At 47.5% G+C, this 20,010-nt stretch overlaps 2 protein-coding genes across 5 annotated transcripts in view; both read left to right on the forward strand.

Annotated features, from left to right (window-relative positions):
* The first annotated feature begins 945 nt into the window (after positions 1-945).
* On the forward strand, positions 946-17,401 carry DHX40 (DEAH-box helicase 40). Of its 3 annotated transcripts, none has more exons than XM_063402809.1 (17): positions 946-1,249; positions 1,817-1,962; positions 2,183-2,302; positions 3,388-3,618; positions 3,809-3,875; positions 4,339-4,470; positions 5,622-5,721; positions 6,013-6,099; positions 7,610-7,792; positions 9,363-9,443; positions 10,031-10,188; positions 12,180-12,294; positions 12,573-12,681; positions 12,993-13,087; positions 13,597-13,666; positions 13,971-14,199; positions 15,858-17,401. In XM_063402809.1, the coding sequence occupies exons 1-17, from the start codon at positions 1,111-1,113 to the stop codon at positions 15,995-15,997; spliced, it is 2,202 nt and encodes a 733-aa protein (XP_063258879.1). In that variant the 5' UTR covers positions 946-1,110; the 3' UTR covers positions 15,998-17,401. The 3 variants fall into 3 exon arrangements, with proteins under 3 accessions (XP_063258879.1, XP_063258880.1, XP_063258881.1); XM_063402810.1 differs by having other exon boundaries at positions 15,861-17,401; XM_063402811.1 differs by having other exon boundaries at positions 963-1,245.
* Positions 17,402-18,067: 666 nt separating this feature from the next.
* The window catches only part of CLTC (clathrin heavy chain), a 29,536-nt gene continuing 27,593 nt past the window's right edge, over positions 18,068-20,010 (forward strand). The window contains exon 1 of one of the 2 annotated variants that reach the window (XM_063402813.1): positions 18,068-18,231. In XM_063402813.1, the coding sequence (XP_063258883.1) occupies positions 18,190-18,231 (42 nt within the window). In that variant the 5' untranslated portion in view covers positions 18,068-18,189. The remainder of the gene's footprint in view (positions 18,232-20,010) is intronic. The other variant, XM_063402814.1, reaches the window with a different exon arrangement.

Raw genomic sequence — 20,010 nt, forward strand, 5'->3', positions numbered from 1 at the left:
TAATGATTCTCTCCTGTTGCTAATTAGTGCCATGCTGACTCTTTCTCTTCTTTGGGGTCAGTGGGTTTCTTGGGTCGGTGGTCACAGAATTACCAGAATTGCCTTTTACCCACTTGGACCTGAGTTGGACCTTATCATTTTTTTCTCTATCTTGGGACTTCTGCCAGATGTCCCATAAATTCTGCATTCTTTTTGTCCCCTACCAGAGTGTATCTTTTTTTTTTTTTTTCCACAGCTTTGTTAACCTGCCCCTAGGTCTGAGATCATTAAGGCATGTCCAGTCCTAAACGCCTAAAATTCTAACAAGTAATTTATTTTTTCTAACACATCACTTCGAGCTTGTTTGGCTGCTCTCTGTTTTGGAGATTGAATCTTGTTGATTTGGCTTGAAAGTATAAAAAGATCAAACATCCAAGAACCTTTTCTCTCTTAAGGAAGAAGTTTTGGTGAAGCAGGTTTGTTTATCAATATTTTATCCTTTTCTATAGGTGTAAAATTTTGTTTTGTTCAGTATTGTGTAACAGCCTAATGTAACACAATGTGACACTTAGCTGACCTATGGAAAGAGAATATTACTCTGATTTCTGACAGAATTCGAGATAGTTTCTTGCCCCTTAGATTTAATCAGCAGGTCCATCAGGACATTCTTGTGTGGACTCAAGGGTCAAGTTTTGTCACGAAATACATCTGAGCAGCCTGGTCTGGTGGGAGTTTTCCCCGCCCATTGATTTCGAGGTCCTTCCAAGCCTTCGCATTTTAGAATTTTGTGATTTTTGTGATTTTTGGGGGTGATGCCGCGACTCTGAGGCGCCGTGAGGGCCTGAGGGGAGAGCGGGGGGGCGTGGCCTAAGCAGAGGCGGGAAGCTGGAGGGGGCGTGGCTTAACAAGGAGGAGGAAATCGGGGGCGTGGCCTAATGGAGGGCGGGAAGCTGTGTGAAGGCGCGGCTTAATGAGGAGGCGGGGACTTGGAGGGGCGCGCATGCGCGGGACGCGCGCCGGCGGCGGGTTCGGGGGGCGCGCGCGGGGTTCCCGCCAGTTGCGCGCGGGTTTCCCGCCAGGTGCGCACGTGGGCGGGGCCGCAGGTGAGGCAGGTGAGCCCCGGCAGCCGCCATGGCCGGCCCCGCCCTGCCCATCCGCCGCTCCCGCCGCGAGCTGGTGGAGGCCGTGAGGGAGCAGCCCTTCCTCATCGTCACCGGCGAGACGGGCAGCGGCAAAAGCACGCAGCTGCCCAAATACCTCTACGAGGCAGGTAACGGAACCCCCCCCTCCGAGGGCTGCGGATGTGGGACACAAGCACCGATAAACTCATGTTGTAGTCCCCCTGTGGCTTCGCGAGTGACGCAGCTTGGGGCTGGGCTGTGGTGAGAGGAGGTGGCCTGATTAAACCTTTTAAATTAAAAAAAAATAAACTGTGGCCATATGTACATTACATAGGTACGTGTTACAGAATGACCTGGAGCAGCACAACTCAATGTCCCTGTTCGTCCCACAGTCACTGGGGGTGTCCATCCTGGAGAAGGCTCCAGGGGTGATCTCAGAGCCCTTCCCGGTACCTGAAGGAGTCTGGGGGGACAGGACACAGGGAGTGGCTTCCCTCTGCCGGAGAGCAGGGTTGGATATTGGGAAGGGATCGTTCCCTGCCAGCATGGGCAGGGCCTGGCACAGGGTGCCCACAGGATACACCCCATCCCTGGAAGTGTCCAAGGCTGGACAAGACTTGGAGCACCCTGGGATAGTGGAGGGTGTCCCGAGAGGGGGGTGGAACGAGCTGATCTCTAATGTCCCCTCCAAGCCACCCCTTTCTGTGTCCCCGCAGGGCTGGCCCAGCACGGCGCCATCGGAGTGACGCAGCCGCGGCGCGTGGCCACCGTGTCGGTGGCACAGAGGGTGGCCGAGGAGATGGGCTGTCACCTGGGGGCTCTGGTGGGCTACCAGGTCCGCTTCGACGACTGCACCTCCGAGGTGGGGCCCTGGGGGATGCCCTGGGGGTGGCTCAGGTGTCTGTCCCAGTGTTTGTGTTCCTGTACCTCACCTGAGGAAGCTTTTGGGGCACCTTGCGGCGTTGCCAGGCGCCTGTGCCACGGCAGCTGCGGTGTCCTGGATAAATGTGTGATCTGTGTGCAAGGGTTTGGTGTGAAACAACCCCCAGGCTGGCAGCTGAGCATGCAATGACACCTTGCAGGACACTGCCATCAGGTACATGACGGACGGGTGCCTCCTGAGGCAGATCCTGGCAGATCCCCTCCTCAGCAGGTACAGCATCATCGTTCTGGATGAAGCTCACGAGCGGAGCCTCAGCACCGTGAGTGCCACCTCACATCTCTTTTTTGGGTCACAGTTTCTCCTTCTCTGTGCTCTCTTCCTTCCTTTCACTTCAGCACCATCCTGGCTTTCCATGGATGAGCTTTATCCTTTTGCTCTCCTAAGAGCACAGAGCTGCTGCTTTGTTTAGTCCGTGCTGCATAAGTTGGAAATAAGATGTGGCCTCTAATAGTATTGGGAGTTTTTGTAGTTGTTGCATTTAAATGCAGTTAAAACTTTGCTGGCTGTTGAATGCTCTCTCAAAATTTCCAGGAGTTTGGAGCCAGAACACAAACTTTCTAGAATATAATTTAAAAAAAATACACCACAAAATAGACAAATGAAGCCTAAACACCTCTCTTGCCCTAAGGCCTGGTGTTTCTTAGGGTGTGTATGTGACTGTGCAAGGAGATTACGGCTTTGGGGTCCATGGAAGCATCTAGAACTGAGTCCCAAAAGCTTTCCAAGGTCACCCTGACCCTTCTGTGGCCAGCAAAGGGACATCCAAGTCACTGAGCCCTCAGGAGATTGTGTTGTGTGCCAGACAAACTCCTGCTTCAGCAAACAATCTCCCAGCCCAGCTGGGAAAAGAGAAAATGCTTTCCTGAAGCCCAGTTTGCCCTCAGGCATCTGAGGGGGTTGCAAAAAACTGAGCTGGTGGAAGGAGCAGGTTTGTAATTCAGAGCACCACAGAGTGAAATAAACTTGGTGAAGTCATAGCAATAAATAAAAACAAAGGTGCACACACAGTCAGGGGACATAGGCTGGAAGTGGAATGAAAAATGGGTCTGAGGTAACTTCTCACAAATGGCTTGAGTAAGAGAGTATAAAAATGAAAAACAAACGAGTTCAAGTTACAATGGTGTTGTCTATAGACACCAGCTCTGTGAAAAGAACTGGTAAATAACAATTCAACTCCAGAAACCAAAATGTCCAGGGTAAAAACATATTTTCTACAGAATCCTTAGGCATGTAATATGTGATTTCCACTGTATGAACAGGATAAAATCATCAAACTTCCAAGTTTGTCAGGCCCTGTTAACAAAACCAGGGTGTTAACATCAGCTTTTTCTGCCTTTCTGCTAGGACATTTTATTTGGCTTGCTGAAGAAACTGTTCCTGCAGAAGCAGCCAGCAGGCAGGAGGACAGACATGAAGGTGGTGGTGATGTCAGCCACCCTGGAGGTGGAAAAGCTCTCGGAATTCTTTGGGCACTGCTCAGTGCTGCACATTCCAGGAAGGAGCTACCCTGTCAAGGAGATTTTCTGCAACCTGCTGAGCCCCAGGGACGTGGGCAGCTCTGCCTATGTCACAGAGGTTTGGCCTGCTGGGTTTTCTCTGTGGTTTTTGGGGTGGTTTTCATCTGGGGGAGGCCACAAGGATGAGCTGCAGTGTTGTGTTCTCAGCACCTCTGCAGGAAACGGGGGAGGATCAGTTGGTGTGACGAGTCCTAGGAAGAATTAAATGGGATTTTAACTGGTTCTGGCTTGTTTGTTGCTTGTTCCAGGCTGTGAAGGTCACCCTGGATGTTCACTTAAATGAACCAGAAGGCGACATCCTGGTTTTCCTCACAGGTGAGGATTTTCCTGGCTACTCAGGTGAATCGTGGCATTGCCAGCAAAGCAGAAAAGCTTCCAAAGCCTCTCTGGCTTCTCCCATAGCAGTGAGAAGGGAAAGGTGCACAAAGTCCTGTGAAATTGAAGTTTTCAGAGCCTTTTAGGAGTAGCCACATTGACTCTGTGTTGTCTGCATGGTTTAGTTTGTTGTTAATTCAGGGAGGAAGAATTATTTTAGCTATAAAATCCTACATCAATGCACGGGCCAGGCCCTTAGGTATCTTTTAAGGAAAATCCTTGGTGAGAGGCCCTGTGGAAAGGCTGGCTGTCACCTCCTGCCCCCCCTCTCATTAATCCCTTATTTTAACGATGTTGGCAGCTCTGCACATTGACAAAACAACCTTGTTTAAAGATGTTGCAAACCAGGAAGGCAGAGCTGTAGCTAATTTAGGTCCCTTAGGTGCTCTTGTGTGTCTTTTAGGCCAAAATGAGATAGAAAGAGCTTGTGATTTGCTTTTCAAGAAAGCAGAAAACATCGATTACCGGTACGAGGTGCACGACCGGGCAGTGGAGGGTCTCCTCATCCTGCCTCTCTACGGCTCCATGGCCACAGGTCAGAGCAATAAATGTCCCTTCAGCACGTCACTCTTAACTGGAAGAGTTGTTGTAAATGTTGTCCTCATCAAATGTTCTGTTTGGGTTGGGGAAAGGGTGTTAATTAACCCCTTTGTTACAATACTGTGGCACTTCGGGGTGGGTTTTTTTTTGTGGTTGTCATAAACTAAATCAAATTTCAGCCTTTTCTGCTGGCACAGGAGCCTGCAGTCAAAATCCAGATCCACTGGATGTGACTTCAAGATCCTCAGTTGGGAAGGGGATATTGAGTAACTGAAAATCCAGATGATCTCACATTTTTCCTTTTTCCTTTTTCCCTTTTTTCCTTTCCCTTCCCCTTTTCCTTCCCTCTTCCCCTTTTCCTTCCCTCTTCCCCTTTTCCTTCCCTCTTCCCCTTTTCCTTCCCTCTTCCCCTTTTCCTTCCCTCTTCCCCTTTTCCTTCCCTCTTCCCCTTTTCCTTCCCTCTTCCCCTTTTCCTTCCCTCTTCCCCTTTTCCTTCCCTTTTCCTTCCCTTTTCCTTCCCTCTTCCCCTTTTCCTTCCCTCTTCCCCTTTTCCTTCCCTTCCCCCCTTTTCCTTCCCTTCCCCCCTTTTCCTTCCCTTCTCCCCTTTTCCTTCCCTTCCCCCCTTTTCCTTCCCTTTTCCTTCCCTTTTCCTTCCCTTTTCCTTCCCTTTTCCTTCCCTTTTCCTTCCCTTTTCCTTCCCTTTTCCTTCCCTTTTCCTTCCCTTTTCCTTCCCTTTTCCTTCCCTTTTCCTTCCCTTTTCCTTCCCTTTTCCTTCCCTTTTCCTTCCCTTTTCCTTCCCTTTTCCTTCCCTTTTCCTTCCCTTTTCCTTCCCTTTTCCTTCCCTTTTCCTTCCCTTTTCCTTCCCTTTTCCTTCCCTTTTCCTTCCCTTTTCCTTCCCTTTTCCTTCCCTTTTCCTTCCCTTTTCCTTCCCTTTTCCTTCCCTTTTCCTTCCCTTTTCCTTCCCTTTTCCTTCCCTTTTCCTTCCCTTTTCCTTCCCTTTTCCTTCCCTTTTCCTTCCCTTTTCCCCCTTTTCCCCCTTTCCCCCCCTTTTCCCCCTTTTTCTTCCCTTCTCCCCCTTTTCCCCCTTTTCCTTCCCTTCTCCCCCTTTTCCCCTTTCCCCTTTTCCTTTCCTTTCCCTCATTTTAGATCAACAGAAAAGGATATTTTTGCCAGCTCCCAGAGGCATCAGAAAATGTGTGGTCTCCACAAACATTGCTGCAACATCTCTGACCATTGAAGGAGTCAGGTATTGATTTCTGTCCCTCATAAAAAGCTGTAACAGAGGGAATAATCCAGAAAGGTCTGGGCTTGGAAAAACACATTTATTCTGCTATTATTGACCTTTTTGGGGGGTGTGTAGTAAGAGAACTGTTGATATTATTAAAGTCTTAGAGGTGACCAATATTTTTGAACCAAATTTGAAATCAAATCTATTAAATAACCAAGGTCTAGGCAAGGTAAATGTGTTCTTTTTGATGAAATCTGTGTTGCCTGCTGAGCCCTCTATTTTTTTACCTCTCTGGATTGTTTTTTTCAGGTATGTGGTGGACAGTGGCTTTGTGAAGCAGCTGAACCACAATCCCAGAGTTGGTTTGGACATCCTGGAGGTGGTTCCCATCTCAAAGTAAGTTAAAAACATCACCTGGTGTTTCTGGGAGCTGCTCTGGCAATAATGCTCTGTATTGGTTGCTCTTTAAAAAACTAAATAAACTAAAATAAACGAAAAACTAAATAAAAAGATAGGCAGCAACCTTGAGGCCCCATGATTTGAGACTGTAGCCTTAATTTCATGCCTGAGATGTTTTGGTTTGTGGAATTTCTTTCTTGGGCAATTTGCTGTAAAGAAAATGAGATGTTTTGTTAACTATATCTGTGGTATTTATTCTTTTTAGAGGAGGGGCTTCTTGATAGCCCTCTGGCTTGACCAGTGTAGTTAACTTTGTCATCTAATCATGTTAGTCTTTGTAAAAAGTATATAAAGAAATAATATTTTAAATAAATCTGTCTCTAACTTTCTAAGGTTAGAGTCAGTGTGATTCATTTTGTGTCCTATACATAAAACAGCTTTATTTGCTGCTAAATAAAGAGTGGTTCAGGATATACATCTCCCTAAAAGTTGTATATCCTATATAATAAAAGATATTAGGGAGGAATTGGCATTGTGAGATCTGAGCAGTGCTGGCTGAATACAACAGCTTAAAAAACCAAAAAAAAAACCCCCAAAAAACCAAAAAAACCCCAAAAAATAATCTCCCATGTACAGAAATTCTCCTTTATTTCTTGCACAGCTGGATTTTCTCCATTGTTGTGCTGGGCTACCTCTCCCACTACAAACAGAGAAATTCCTGTGCTTTTTTGGGGGTGGTAGCAGAAGGGATGAAGGGTGCCAGGAGGGATGAGGGGCACTGTCACAGTGGACACAGAAAGAACCACACGAGGACACGCTGGTGAGCGAAGCAGGAAAAAGGGCCGATTTTATTTACAAAACTCAGTTTTATACATTTCCCATGGTGCCCGTGGATTGGAGGATGGAATTCCACCTCTCAATCCACGTTGGTCAAGCCAACTGTCAGTCACTTTTCTCTTCCTACTTAGAAATATGTAAATAATGAAAGACAGCAAAAAATGGCCAGTGTTTATAGTAGAAAGTGTGATAAGGTAAAATTTCTGACTCCAATATGAAGAACATTACAGAAGGCTTAGAAAAGTCTTCAAAATTAGGGTGACAGGGCACCAGGAGGGCACCAGGAGGGATGAGGGGCACCAAGAAGGGATGAGGGGCACCAGAAGGGATAAAAAGTACCAGAAAGGATGAAGGGGTGTTGTTTTTTGCACCAGAAGGGATAAGGGGCACCAGGAAGGATAAAAGGTACCAGAAAGGATGAAGGGATGTTGTTTTTTGCACCAGGAGGGATGAGGGGCACCAGAGAGGATGAGGGGCACCAGGAGGGATGAAGGGATGTTGTTTTTTGCACCAAAAAGGATGAAGGGATGTTGTTTTTTTGCACCAGAAGGGATAAGGGGCACCAGGAAGGATAAAACGTACCAGAAAGGATGAGGAGATGGTTTTTTTTGCACCAGAATGGATAAAAGGATGCTGTTTTTTGCTGTTTTTTTGTTGTTTTTTGGGGCAGGAGCGAGGCCAAGCAGCGCGCGGGCCGCGCCGGGCGGACGTCGGCGGGGAAGAGCTTCAGGCTGTACAGCAGCCAGTTCTGGGAGCAGTGCATGCCCGAGCACACCGTGCCAGAGATCAGGAGGACCAGCCTGACCTCCGTCATCCTCACCTTGAAGTGCCTGTCCGTGCACGATGTCATCAGGTGACGTCCCCGCAGGGATTATCCCGCAGGGACGTGGGGCAGGATTAGGTCCCCGGCCAAGTGTGACACCTCAATCTGCTTTTCTGCTGCTCCCCGCTGTAATTCCAGCCTGGATCCCGAGCTGGAGGCTGGTTTGAGGCTCTGTCAGAGCTCCCATCTCTTCCAGATCAAATGTGTTGGTTTGTGGTGTTCCTTGATGTACTTAAAGTCATTAAAACGTTGGGGTTTGTACCTTGAAATACTTAAAATACTGGGTTTTATACCTTGAAATACTTAAAATCATCAAAGGACTGGGTTTTGTACCTTAAAATACTTAAAATAATGGTTTTTATGCCTTGAAATACATAAAATCCTTAAAGGACTGGGTTTTGTACCTTAAAATACTTAAAATAATGGTTTTTATACCTTGAAATACATAAAATCCTTAAAGGACTGGGTTTTGTACCTTGAAATACCTAAAATCCTTAAAATACTGGGGTTTATACCTTGAAATACTTAAAATCCTCAAAGGACTGGGTTTTGTATCTTGAAATACTTAAAATACTGGGTTTTATCCTTGAAATACTTAAAATCCTTAAAATACTAGGGTTTGTACCTTGAAATACTTAAAATGCTTAAAGGACTGGGTTTTATACCTTGAAATACTTAAAATCCTTAAAATGCTGGGGTTTGTGCCTTGAAATACTTAAAATCCTTAAAATGCTGGGGTTTGTGCCTTGAAATACTTAAAATACTGGGTTTTATACCTTGAAATACCCAAAATCCTTAAAATACTGGGTTTTGTACCTTGAAATACTTAAAATCCTTAAAGGACTGGGGCTTATATCTTGAAAGACTTAAAATACTGGTTTTTATACCTTGAAATACCCAAGGTCCTTAAAATACTGGGTTTTATACCTTGAAATACCCAAAATCCTTAAAATACTAGGGTTTATATCTTGAAATATTTAAAATGCTTAAAGGACTGGGTTTTATACCTTGAAATACTTAAAATACTGGTTTTTATACCTTGAAATACCCAAAATCCTTAAAATACTTGGGGTTTATACCTTGAAATACATAAAATCCTTAAAGGACTGGGGTTTGTACCTTAAAATACTTAAAATACTGGGGTTTATACCTTCAAATACTTAAAATCCTTAAAATGCTGGGGTTTTGTACTTTGAAATACTTAAAATCCTCAAAATATATGTTTTCATACCTTGAAGTACTTAAAATCCTTAAAATACTGTTTTTTATACCTTGAAATACTTGAAATCCTTAAAATACTGGGGTTTATACCTTCAAGTACTTAAAATCCTTAAAGGACTTTGTTTTATACCCAAAAAAGCCTCATCTCTCTGGAGTTATTTTAGTTCTAAGACCATAAAAGTGTAGAAAATTCAGTTTAGTGTGGGCCATGGTGGGATTTGTCATCAGGAATTCCTCAGCTGGAGGCTGTAAAGTACCACACCCAGATGCTGAAGATGATTATTATGATTATCTTAGGTCAGAAAACCTGCAGTGGGAGGTTTAAAAATAATTTTTATAAATATGAAAACTAACAAATCTGGTTCATTTTTAACCACAGATTTCCCTATTTGGATCCCCCTGAGGAAAGACATATTTTGGAAGCTCTGAAGGAACTTTACCAGTGCAGTGCTATTGACAGGTAAAAACCAAAGGGGTGTAACCACTATGAGAATTTCAAATCTAAGGCTTAAAAACTGGTGTTTTGTGTGGACTAAAGGACTTTTCCCCCTCCTCCCCAGCAGCAGAATGTGTTTCCTTATTTAACTTGCAGGAAGTTGACTGGGGTTTAATAAACTGTCTACAAAAACAGGGCCAGAGCTCAGTTTGGGGCTTGGGAGATACAGATCAGGTTTTGCACATTGTCCTGGAGTTCCTGACTGATCTCAGCTCAGGAGGGCAAATCCCAGACTGTTGTGGCTCAGGAGCTCAGGCTCTGCCTGGGAGGTCCATCCAAGAGCTCCAGAGAGGAAAGGAGATCTTATCCAAAGCTTCCAGGAATTCTTGTAAATATTAATAATATAATAAAGCTGGCTGTGCCTGCCATGGGGCAGACACAAGCAAGCTGGAGAAATGTGGATTATTTTGTTGCTAATGACACTTCTCCATGTCCCCAGCACTTTTAGGGCACTCACAGTCCAGAGGGAAGTCCTTCTTACCCAGTTCACATTTAAACATCATTTCTTTGAATCTGCTATTTATATATATTTTTTTTTTTCCTGGTGTAAGGAGAGGCCACGTGACAAGACTGGGAGAATTCCTGGTGCAGTTTCCCCTCCCTCCCAACCTGTCCTGTGCTCTGATCAAAGCTGCTTCCCTGGACTGTGAGGATCTCCTGCTCCCCATTGCAGCCATGCTGTCCGTGGAAAATGTCTTCATCCGTCCAGGTGGGACCAAAAAATCCCTTTTCCCAAAAAAATCCCTTTTCCCAAAAAATCCCTTTTCCCAAAAAAATCCCTTTTCCCAAAAAAATCCCTTTTCCCAAAAAAATCCCTTTTCCCAAAAAATCCCTTTTCCCAAAAAAATCCCTTTTCCCAAAAAAATCCCTTTTCCCAAAAAAATCCCTTTTCCCAAAAAAATCCCTTTTCCCAAAAAAATCCCTTTTCCCAAAAAAATCCCTTTTCCCAAAAAAATCCCTTTTCCCAAAAAATCCCTTTTCCAGCTTTCCATGCTCTTGGAGCCTTTTCCTTCAGCCTTTTCTGCTGGCACAGGAGCCTGCAGTCAAAATCCAGATCCACTGGATGTGACTTCAAGATCCTCAGTTGGGAAGGGGATATTGAGTAACTGAAAGTCCAGATGAGCTCACATTTTTCCTTTCCCCCCTTTTTTCCCCCCTTTTTTCCCCCCTTTTTTCCCCCCTTTTTTCCCCCCTTTTTCCCCCCTTTTTTCCCCCCTTTTTTCCCCACTCTGTGCCAGGGGTTGGGCAGCAGGGGCTGGGCTGTGCTTGTCCCAGGGCTGGAAAATATGCCAAAGCTGAGAGGGCACGAGGGGAAATCTCTGTGACAGAAGGGAAGAGGCAAAAATAAAGGGAAAAAACCAAAGAAACCCTCCAGAAAACCAAAATGCGCCAGAGCAGTTGTGCTGCTGTTGGTCTGAGTGCAGGCAGCAGGGACTGATTGTTTTTAGCAAATGGGGCATCACCTCTGGGTTGGTTTTTTTGTTCAGTAACTGCTTACCCAAGGAGATTGTTAGGTTTCTGTGAGAGGCTTGGCACTGCCTCGTTGCCAGTGGTGCATTTTTTAAGTGGAAAATGTAATTCTGCTGTGGTTCCAGGGTGGTTTCAGCAGAGCACAGTGCACTAGAGCTGAACTCAGACTTCCACTGGTGCTGAATTTGAGTTTGTCCCATCCTCCTGTCCCCTCCTGCTGCCCACCCCAGCTGTGGCACCTGTGGGCCTGAAATGAGTACACAGAATGCCCACTGTTCCTTGGGGCTATAAATCACTTGGCAGATCCTAATGCTTTCGGATTTTTTAATATATTTAATTTTTTGGTGGGGGGACCTTTGTCCTGTCCTGCCTTGGCCCTGCTGCAGTTCTCCCTGTCCTGCCTGCTGGAGCAGCAGCCCCAGGCCCTGCTGCCAGCCCTGATAAAGCTGCATTCTGCCCTGGGCTCCCTCCCAACTCCACAACTGGCCCTTTGCTTCCCATCCTCTCTGGTTTTATTTTGCCTGGCCCCTGCAGCAGCCCTGAGCACACATCCCCATCCTCCAGGCAATTTCTCCAGTGCCAGGTCTGTGGGGTGAGCCCTCCCTGCTCCATCTTTTCTACTTTCAGCACCCACAAACTTCTGCCATCCCCTACAGCAGCAGCTCCGATGGTTTTGCAGCCCTGCCTCTTTCTCCCAAAAGGAATAAAAAGGTTGTGCTGGAGGAGAAATCCTTTGAGTGTTTAAAACCTGGGAACGTTGCTTTTGCCCGGTGCATTTGATGAATTCCCACTGAACTCACAGATCCACTGCTTTTTATCTTTATTTTAAGATCTCCATTCCTGTGGCAGTAGGACAAAGCTGAGTTCAGTAGATTAGAGGGTGCTGTGGTGGGGTGGGTTCAACAGTTTTGTTTTTCCTCACACTTGATCCCTGTGAGCTTTCTGTTTATTCCTTTATCTTTCCATGTCAGCCTCTGGATGGATTGTGAGTGAGAAATACTTTCTGAGACTGGAATCCTTCATCCCTGATGAGATTAATCATAGATTTCATGGCATCTACATTCTCTTGTTCAGCACTAGTGGAAGGGGGAAAAACTGTAAATGCAGCTGTAGGAGGAGAGGCAAATGTAAAAATAACAGGAACAGAGAGCCAAGGCTGCCAAACACAAAGAGAAAATGAGGTAGTGATAAATAAAAACGACTTTAAGTGAGATATAACCTCTTCCTCAGGTGATCCTCAGAAGCAAAAGGAGGCTGAGCTTCAACACCAGGAACTTGCCTCACAAGTGGGAGGATGCAATGACTTTGCAACCCTCTTAAATATTTTTGAACAGTGCAAAGCAAGGTATGAAGTTCTCCCTTACAGAAAATGGTTTTGCATTGCTCAGAACTCCCTGTTTTCAGATGTGCTGCAGATACACACCTGTGTGCTCATGCCCAATTTCAGATTTATTCCTTTTTGTGAGCTGTAATTTCCATCCAGACACTTTTTATTTAACCCAACAAAGTATCTGCCTGTGGAGGTTGTTGCCTTTGTATGACCACAGCAATAAAATAGAGGCAAGTTTCTTTGCAAGCAGCTTACAAAGGGCTTCTTTATAATTCAAATATTCCTGTTCTCAGCAAGTCTCCTTCAGCCTGGTGCCAGGAATACTGGATCCATTGGAGAGCTGTGAAATCTGCTTTTAGTGTGGAAAGACAGCTGCGGGAAATAATCACTAAACTGAAACAGGTAGGAAAAATACAATTTCTGGATGTGTTTGAGCTGTATAAACTTATATTTAAGAGATGTAGTGGATGCTGAGCCTTTGCCAGTAGAATGCTGCTGCCTTTCTCCAGTAGAAACTAAACCACTTAAATATTTTTGTAGAGGACCCTTGGTAGTGTAACTCAGGTGGAAATGGGCAAGAAGGAGAGTTTTTCTCCTTTCCTCATGGTTTCTGCACAGAGAGAAACACAGAGTTTAAAACCATGGGATGGAGGGGGTTTAACTGCTTTTTTTTTCTTGAAGGAAGCTCCTGATGTTGCTTTTTCTTTTTCCAGCTGCCAGACTTCCCTAAAGAGACATTCGAAGGCTCCAGAACTGAAATACTGAGAAGATGCCTGTGTGCAGGATACTTCATCAACGTTGCTAGGAGGTAAGGAATGAAGTTATTTAATTACTTGATAACTTAAAAGTGTGGTTGTATGTTGGTAAAAGTAGCAAAGTAGTAACTGCAGGTGAAGGAGATGTTTCTGCAAGGGGCTGGAACCTCTCCTTCCCTATTCCAAGGGTGTCAGCAGCTTCCCAGCAATGTTGTTTTTCTGTCTGCTGATGAGTGGTTCCAGATGTTCAGCTAAAGGGCTTGGGAATCTCCAGTTGTCACAGCTTTCAAAGGTTTCACTCCCAAACCCGTTGTTATTGTTTTGTTACACCTGCAGTGCTGCTGTGAGAAATCAGATCTATTGTATTTCCCTTTTTAAATGGTTTTTTACAGTTTAACTCTGGATCACCTTCCTCTGGGTAGATATTGGAGAACCTTTTTCTGTGCTGCTGCTGATCTGATCAGTTCAGTGTTGCTCTCTAATCACAGCAATGTGTCTTTTGTTTTGTTGTTGTTGGGTTTTTTAATTTTTTAAGGGTTTTTTTTTAATTTCTTTTTTTCAGATCTGCAGCCAGGACGTTCTGCACCATGGATGGACATGGCAGCATAGTCTACATCCACCCCTCATCCGCAGTGAGTCCCCAAAGCCTGCAGAAAAGCATCTCTGAAAGGAGTGAGGGGCAGGTCCCTGTGCTCTCCCTGCTGTTTGCTTCCTCCTCTGCTGCAGTGTTCATTTTGAGGGTGGGGAAAGCCTCACTTCTTCAGACCTGCTAAAGGTTTGGTTTATGAAGTGAGAGTGACACAGGCTGGGCTTTGGCTCTTTGGACATCACGGGCGATTTTAAACCCAAAAACTCAGGATAACACCCCCTCTCCTCTGCACCCTGCTGGGGCCCTGAAAACCCACCCAGCTGTGAGACAACCTTTGAATTTTCCAGCTCTACAACCAGGAGACGCTGCTGGAGTGGATCATCTTCCACGACGTGGCCGTGACCTCCAAGATCTTCGTGCGCACCGTGTGCCCCGTGCGCTACGAGTGGGTCAGGGACCTGCTGCCCAGGCTGCACCAGCTGGACGCCCACGAGCTGAGCAGCGTGGCCAGGGAAGAGGTGACTGAGGAGGAAATCACCAGGTGGAAGCAGAGGGAGGAGCTGAAAAGGCAGAGTGGTAAGGACAATGCTCATCCCTCTGTGTGTGTGTGTGGTTTTCGTCGCTGTTTTGGAGCCCTGTGTGTTTGTCGTGTCACGTGCTGGGATGGGAAGTGTTAATTTGGTTTGTTCTGGTGGTTTTATTCTCCTCACAGCTCTGCAATCTTTGTTTTCTGGCCCAGCAGTGTGTGAGTTGGGGTGTTTGCTTGCTGCTTTTTGCCACTCTCCCCCCCCTTTTCGCTTTCTAAGAGCAGAGGTTCAGCAGAGTGGAATAAAAGCATTTTGTGGGTGTTTATTTGAGTTTTGAAGGATATTTAGCCATTGATGCCCAAATAATGCAGCCCTGGGAGAATTCCTGAGAGCTGTGGGGCAGAGGGAAGGAAAAAAAATCCAGAAATCACCCCCAGCAATAAACACAGTGGAAAAAGTCTCACATTTTGGGGAATGTCTCATTTTGACAATGAATTTAATGCTGTATGTTTTAATAGTCAGTTTTAATTAGAATTGGTGCCTGCTAACTGATCTGGCTGCTTGACATTCTTGGGATTCTCCTGTCAGCAGGTCCCCAAAGCAGCCAAGTATTCAAAGGGCCTCTTTACTCCTGACCCTTCCAAAACATCAAATTATTGCACAGTAAATACGGATTCTATTCCATTTTCTTAACAAAGGAAAAATGCAGACTTGTGCTCAGACCAACATCTCTTCCTGCCCTGCATTATTGTGTAAACCCACCAGTTAAAACATGAATTTTATTTGGTTATAAATAATGCAGGAGAGCCTCATCAGTTATCTGAAGGAAATGTTCCCCGTGCTCCCCTTCACATTATGACCACATCAGGCAATTGCCAATTAATTGGAGTTTATTATTGACCTTTCAGCTGTTGTTTTTCTGGGAAATTCATGAAAATAGGTGGCTGAATAGCTGACAAGACATAATAATTAGGAATATTTTAACAGTGGATGCTAATTAAAGCTTTTTCTTGTCACAGAACCTGGTGCCCAGCCCCCAGGACCAGGCTGCTTCACTCACACAGATTTTAGGCTCTCAGAGCCTTTGATATTTTTTTTATTGTTATTTTAGACTGAAAATATTTTCTGCTTCTCTTCCCTTCTGTGAGAAGCAGCCCCAAGGTCTCAGTGCTGTGGGGGAATGTGCATTTCTGATGGTGGCTGATCTGCAATATTGACTTTTCTTACTCCCTTATCTGCATGTTTTCCTCTCCCTTCCTCCTGCCTTGGGAATGTTTTAAAGATAGTTTATCCTCATGTTTTTTCCTGTTCTGTCCTGCCTAAACCTGAGTTTGGGATGTGCAACTCCAGAGAAGAAATGGGTGTGTAGAACACAGGCTGTATATTCTCTGCTACAATAAAAAGCAAGATTTGGGGATGAGATGAGCCCAGCTGCAAAAATTGACATGGGGAGCTAAGGCATGATTTTATTTTGAATTTTTTTTCCCCTCCCTGCTGTGGTGCAGTCTGTCCTCTCTGGAACTCATTCCAATGGCTGCCTGGAGGATAAAAAATGAGATTTTGTTGGGGGTGTTTTTGGTATTAACAAATAGGGGGAGCAATAATATTGTAATATTATTATTACAATAATAATAATATTATATTACCTCCTGTGGGGAGGGAGGGTTTTGACACAGAGGGTTAATTTCTTTCTCTCCTCTCCCCCAGAAGGAGTCACAGAGAACTCTGCAAGGAAGATGGAGAGGAGGAATGATGACAAATCCATCCAGGATGCCCGAGCTCGGTACCTGCAGAGGAAGCAGCAGAGGGCTCAGGGTGTGAGTGACCCAGAGAAGGAATCAGGGTAACTCTGCCAGCTCTGCTCCCACTGCTCTGGGGGCGTTTGCCAAATGCCAAAGGGCTGAGAGGAGCACAGGGAAGCTCCTGCTTTGTGGGCAGAGAGCACAGAGTTGTGCCAGAGAGCACAAACACGACTTTCCCTCCGCTGCACCAGCAGGAAGAACTTCCCCAGCTCAGCTCTGTTGCTGCAGGTCAGTGGCAGCAATTCCTGATACCAAGTGTGGTGCCAATTCTCTGGCATTTATTTGACTTAAAGAGGTCTCAGTGCTGTTATAAATGAAATTTTTCATGAAGGTCGGTTGGGGTTTATTTTTTTAAGGAGTGGAACTGTAAATTTTTTTACCCATTTTTTTTCTGATGGGGGTCATACAGCTCTTCATGCTCAGGGAAAAGTGCAGGAAGGGCTCTTTTAATGGTGGAAGCAGCAGGATTAAATCCAAAGGGACATTTCCCACCTGAATTCCGTGTTGTTCCTGCCCTGTGCTGTGCTGTACCAGGTACACACAAGGAAATAAAGTTTTTCTCCTTGAGCATCTGAAAGAGCAAGGAGCTGTGGTGCTTTGTCATCATAAAGTTTATTTCCTTCTCAATAAAGAAATCCTGTTTTATCACCATAATAATCCTAAAACCTCCAGGGCTCGAGTGAGGAGTTTATGTAAGGAATTTCCAAATAATTGGAAGAACTTGCTGTGATTTCTCCTGCCTCAGCTGTGTGCTCTGTGTCACCCTGGGCACTGGTTCAAGTGGTGTTGTAGCCTGAATAAAACATTCACCATTCCACCTCTGCCTCACCTCCAGCATTCCAGCACTGCCCAGGATCCCAAAGCCTCCAAAATCTGAGGATTTTTTTTTGGAATATTACAATATTATTGCTCATAAAGAAAGCGCTGGCTCTGGTGGTTGTTCCTGTGATTGATGGGAGAGGGTTTTGTTCTTTCAGGCTCTGCTCTGGAGCAGCAGCAGCACTTGGGCTTGACTCATCCTCTGCTCTGAATTCTGCTGTTTAATTGGATTTATATTTGCAGTGTCACAGCCCCTCATGAGTCAAATGCCATCTGCACCACCCAGTGGGCCTGAAATGAGTACACAGAATGCCCACTGTTCCTTGGGGCTATAAATCACTTGGCAGATCCTAATGCTTTCGGATTTTTTAATATATTTCATTTTTTTTCCACTTGCTTCGTAGCAAGAAGGGAGGGATTTTCCCCATATGCACACACTGGGATTTGGAGATGGGGAATTTAAGACAAAGTAAAAATTATGTGGGGAAGTAAAATACGATTTCAGCCATCCCAAGTGTGACAGCACACACAGAGCTCTGGGCAAAGTACCTGGAGCGAGGAAGAAAAAAGAGTGAAGTTTTTACGTGCTGGAGTTAACGTGTAAGTTAATAAAACACAGAAGGAAAAGGAGCTTCGTTACTTTACTGCACTCATTAACAGAGGGCCTGGGAAGAGGCCGGGGGAGCATCCCCGGGGGGTGAGGGACAGGGACAGCGAGGGGACAGGAATGCAGCAGATCCTGGTGACAGGGCCAGCTCGGGATGGGGAATCCAGCAAATCCCGGTGACAGGGACACCCTTGTCCCCTCGGTGTCACCTCCGGGGGTGTGGATCCATCACATCCCCACGGCACCACCCTGGGAGAGGGGGTGGGATCCATCGCATCCTGCTGACAGGGACACCCCTGTCCCCTCAGTGTCCCCAAGGGGGGGGAGGAGATCCCTCACATCCCAGTGACAGGGACAGCCCGGGGACGGGTGCTCCAGGGGCTCCCCCGGTGTCCCCACAGTGTCCCGCGGTGTCTCCCCGGTGTCCCCCGCGGTGTCCCCACAGTGTCCCCCGGTGTCACCTTGCCCGGCCGCGCCGCCCCACACGGCCGCGCGCGCGCGGGGCGGAAGTGACGCCGCGGCCCCCCGGTCGCATGATGTGGCAAAAAAAAAAGGCCGGGGAGGGGAGGGAGGGAGTGATGCGTCCCCAAATAGTCCCTTCCGGCGGCGCATCACACCCGCCGCTCCCATTGGCGCGGCTCGCCGGGATCCCTCCGCGCGGCCGGGCGGCCGGCGGCAGGTGCGGGTATCCTTCCGCGGCGGTATCCTTCCGCCGGCGGGGGCAGCTTCCGCACGGCCCCGCTCCGCCATCGCGGCTCCGCTCCGCCCGCACCGCTGAGCCCGGCCCGGCCCGGAGCGCCCCGCCGCCAACATGGCCCAGATCCTGCCCATCCGCTTCCAGGAGCACCTCCAGGTGGGCGCGGGGGCGGGCGGGCCGCTGCTTCGCTCCGCCGGGGGAGCCGCCCGGGGACGGTGCCGGGGGAGCCGCGCCGGGCCTGCCCGCGGTGCCTCCGTGAGGGCCGTGCGGCGGCCGGGCGCGCTCGGCGGGCTGTTCGCCCCGCCGGTGCGCGGCTCGGGGAGCGCTTCCCAAAGGGCAGCTCCCGGGAGGGGCCGGGCCGGGCATGCCGCCCTTGCCGGTGCCCCGCGGGCCGTGCCCCGGCGGGGTGGGCGAGGCTGGCGCCGTGCCCGGGCGGTGCGGGCCGGGCCGGCGGGGCGCGGGTTCCTCTGCTCTTCCCTGAGGGGGAAATCCCGGCCCAGCGCGGGGTCTGCAAAGCACGGGGGGTGAGCTGGGCAGGTGGCCGAGCTGTGTCCGTGTGCCGCTTAATTTTATTTATTTGAATGGTGTTAAAGCCTCAGTAGTTCTGAGGACAGACTACAGCGCTTTGCCGGTGTTCCCGCTTGTAATGTCATCTTCTGGAAGAAAAATCACGCATCGCAGTGAAATGTGGGAGCTGCTGCGGCTCCCTGCAGTGCAGCTGTGGCAGTGCAGGTGCCCAGGTGCCAGCTCTGCTGTCCGCTGGCCTCTCCCCAACCCCAGCTCTCATTGCACCAGAACCACATGCGGATAGTTTATTTCCGAGTGACGGCCTTTAATTTCTCTGAGGTGGCTTCCTGGAGGCGCTGGTGGCGCATCCCGGGCGGGCTGTGAACGCGGGGTTGCCTTCCCGGAGCTGTGGGTGCAGCCGGAGCGCAGGGCGGGCTCTGGAAGCGATGATCCAGTTGTGCAATGGGCACTTCCTATCTGACAGGGCTGAAGGGCGAAGTGCTGCGAGCCACGCTGTTATTAAGCTCGGTTTCACTGCTGAGGAGCGTGGTTTTTTGAGGAGAGTTTGTCTAGTAAAAGCTACACTGGCACACCTGGCCAAGGGCTTTTGCTGCCCTGTGGTGCCAGTGTCTGTGTTTAGTCTGGGGCTGTGGTGGGCACTCATGTAGTGATGATTTACAGTGACTTTTTTCCCTCTAACTTAAATAGAAAGCAATTAATTTCTAGGCACCTTGTTAAAAGAACCATTGCAGAATAGTTGTTTGAGGTTTGCAGCTGTTCATAGTGACCAAAGAAATGCTGCTTTGGCGGTTGTTTAGGTGGGCAGCTGAGCACTGAATGGTTTTACTCCAAAATCAGTTTAAAGGCAGGCCAGGATTCATAGTTTAGGTGTCCCTGTGGTCAGCAGCACTGAGAGGAGAATCTCGGGAGTTGGCCAAAGCTTCACCTCCAAGGTGCCTTGTCCTGGTGGTGGCAAAGCCCAGAACCAGGTCCTGAGGAGGTTTTGTGCCCTCAGGTGAAACTCATCTCTGGGCAGCCCAGCTTTTAATAAAGCATGGTGGCAGTGCACCTCTGATGCATTATTTAAGCCCCAAACCTCGCATGTGACCCACTGGCAGGTCTCTAATGACATGAGTACTGTTACATAATGAAACTCATCTGCTTCACACCACAAGTGCTGGGAACTTCAGGCCAGCACTACGGTGGAACAGGAGTGTTCTGCCTCCAGCCTGCTTTGTCTGTTTATTTGGGGTTGAATTTGCATTTTTTCTGCCTGTACCTATTCAGTGTGGAGCACTGGCTGAACCAGTATCTTTTACAGCTGCACACAGGAGCTGATGGGTGTGCACCCCTCTGAGCCTGGGTGCACGTGGCTCTTACCCTTAATGCTACTGAACTTCCTCCTTTCATTTCATTGAAAAATTTTCA

Source organism: Prinia subflava, chromosome 8 (assembly GCF_021018805.1).
Source record: "Prinia subflava isolate CZ2003 ecotype Zambia chromosome 8, Cam_Psub_1.2, whole genome shotgun sequence".
NCBI classification, from domain to species: Eukaryota; Metazoa; Chordata; class Aves; order Passeriformes; family Cisticolidae; genus Prinia; species Prinia subflava.

Coding starts and splice junctions, on each gene's coding strand:
- DHX40 (XM_063402809.1), top strand. CDS start 1,111: ATGGCCGGCCCCGCCCTGCCCATCCGCCGCTCCCGCCGCGAGCTGGTG. Junction 4,471..5,621: donor CTACGGCTCCATGGCCACAG/GTCAGAGCAATA, acceptor CCCTCATTTTAG/ATCAACAGAAAAGGATATTT. Junction 14,200..15,857: donor GGAGCTGAAAAGGCAGAGTG/GTAAGGACAATG, acceptor CCTCTCCCCCAG/AAGGAGTCACAGAGAACTCT.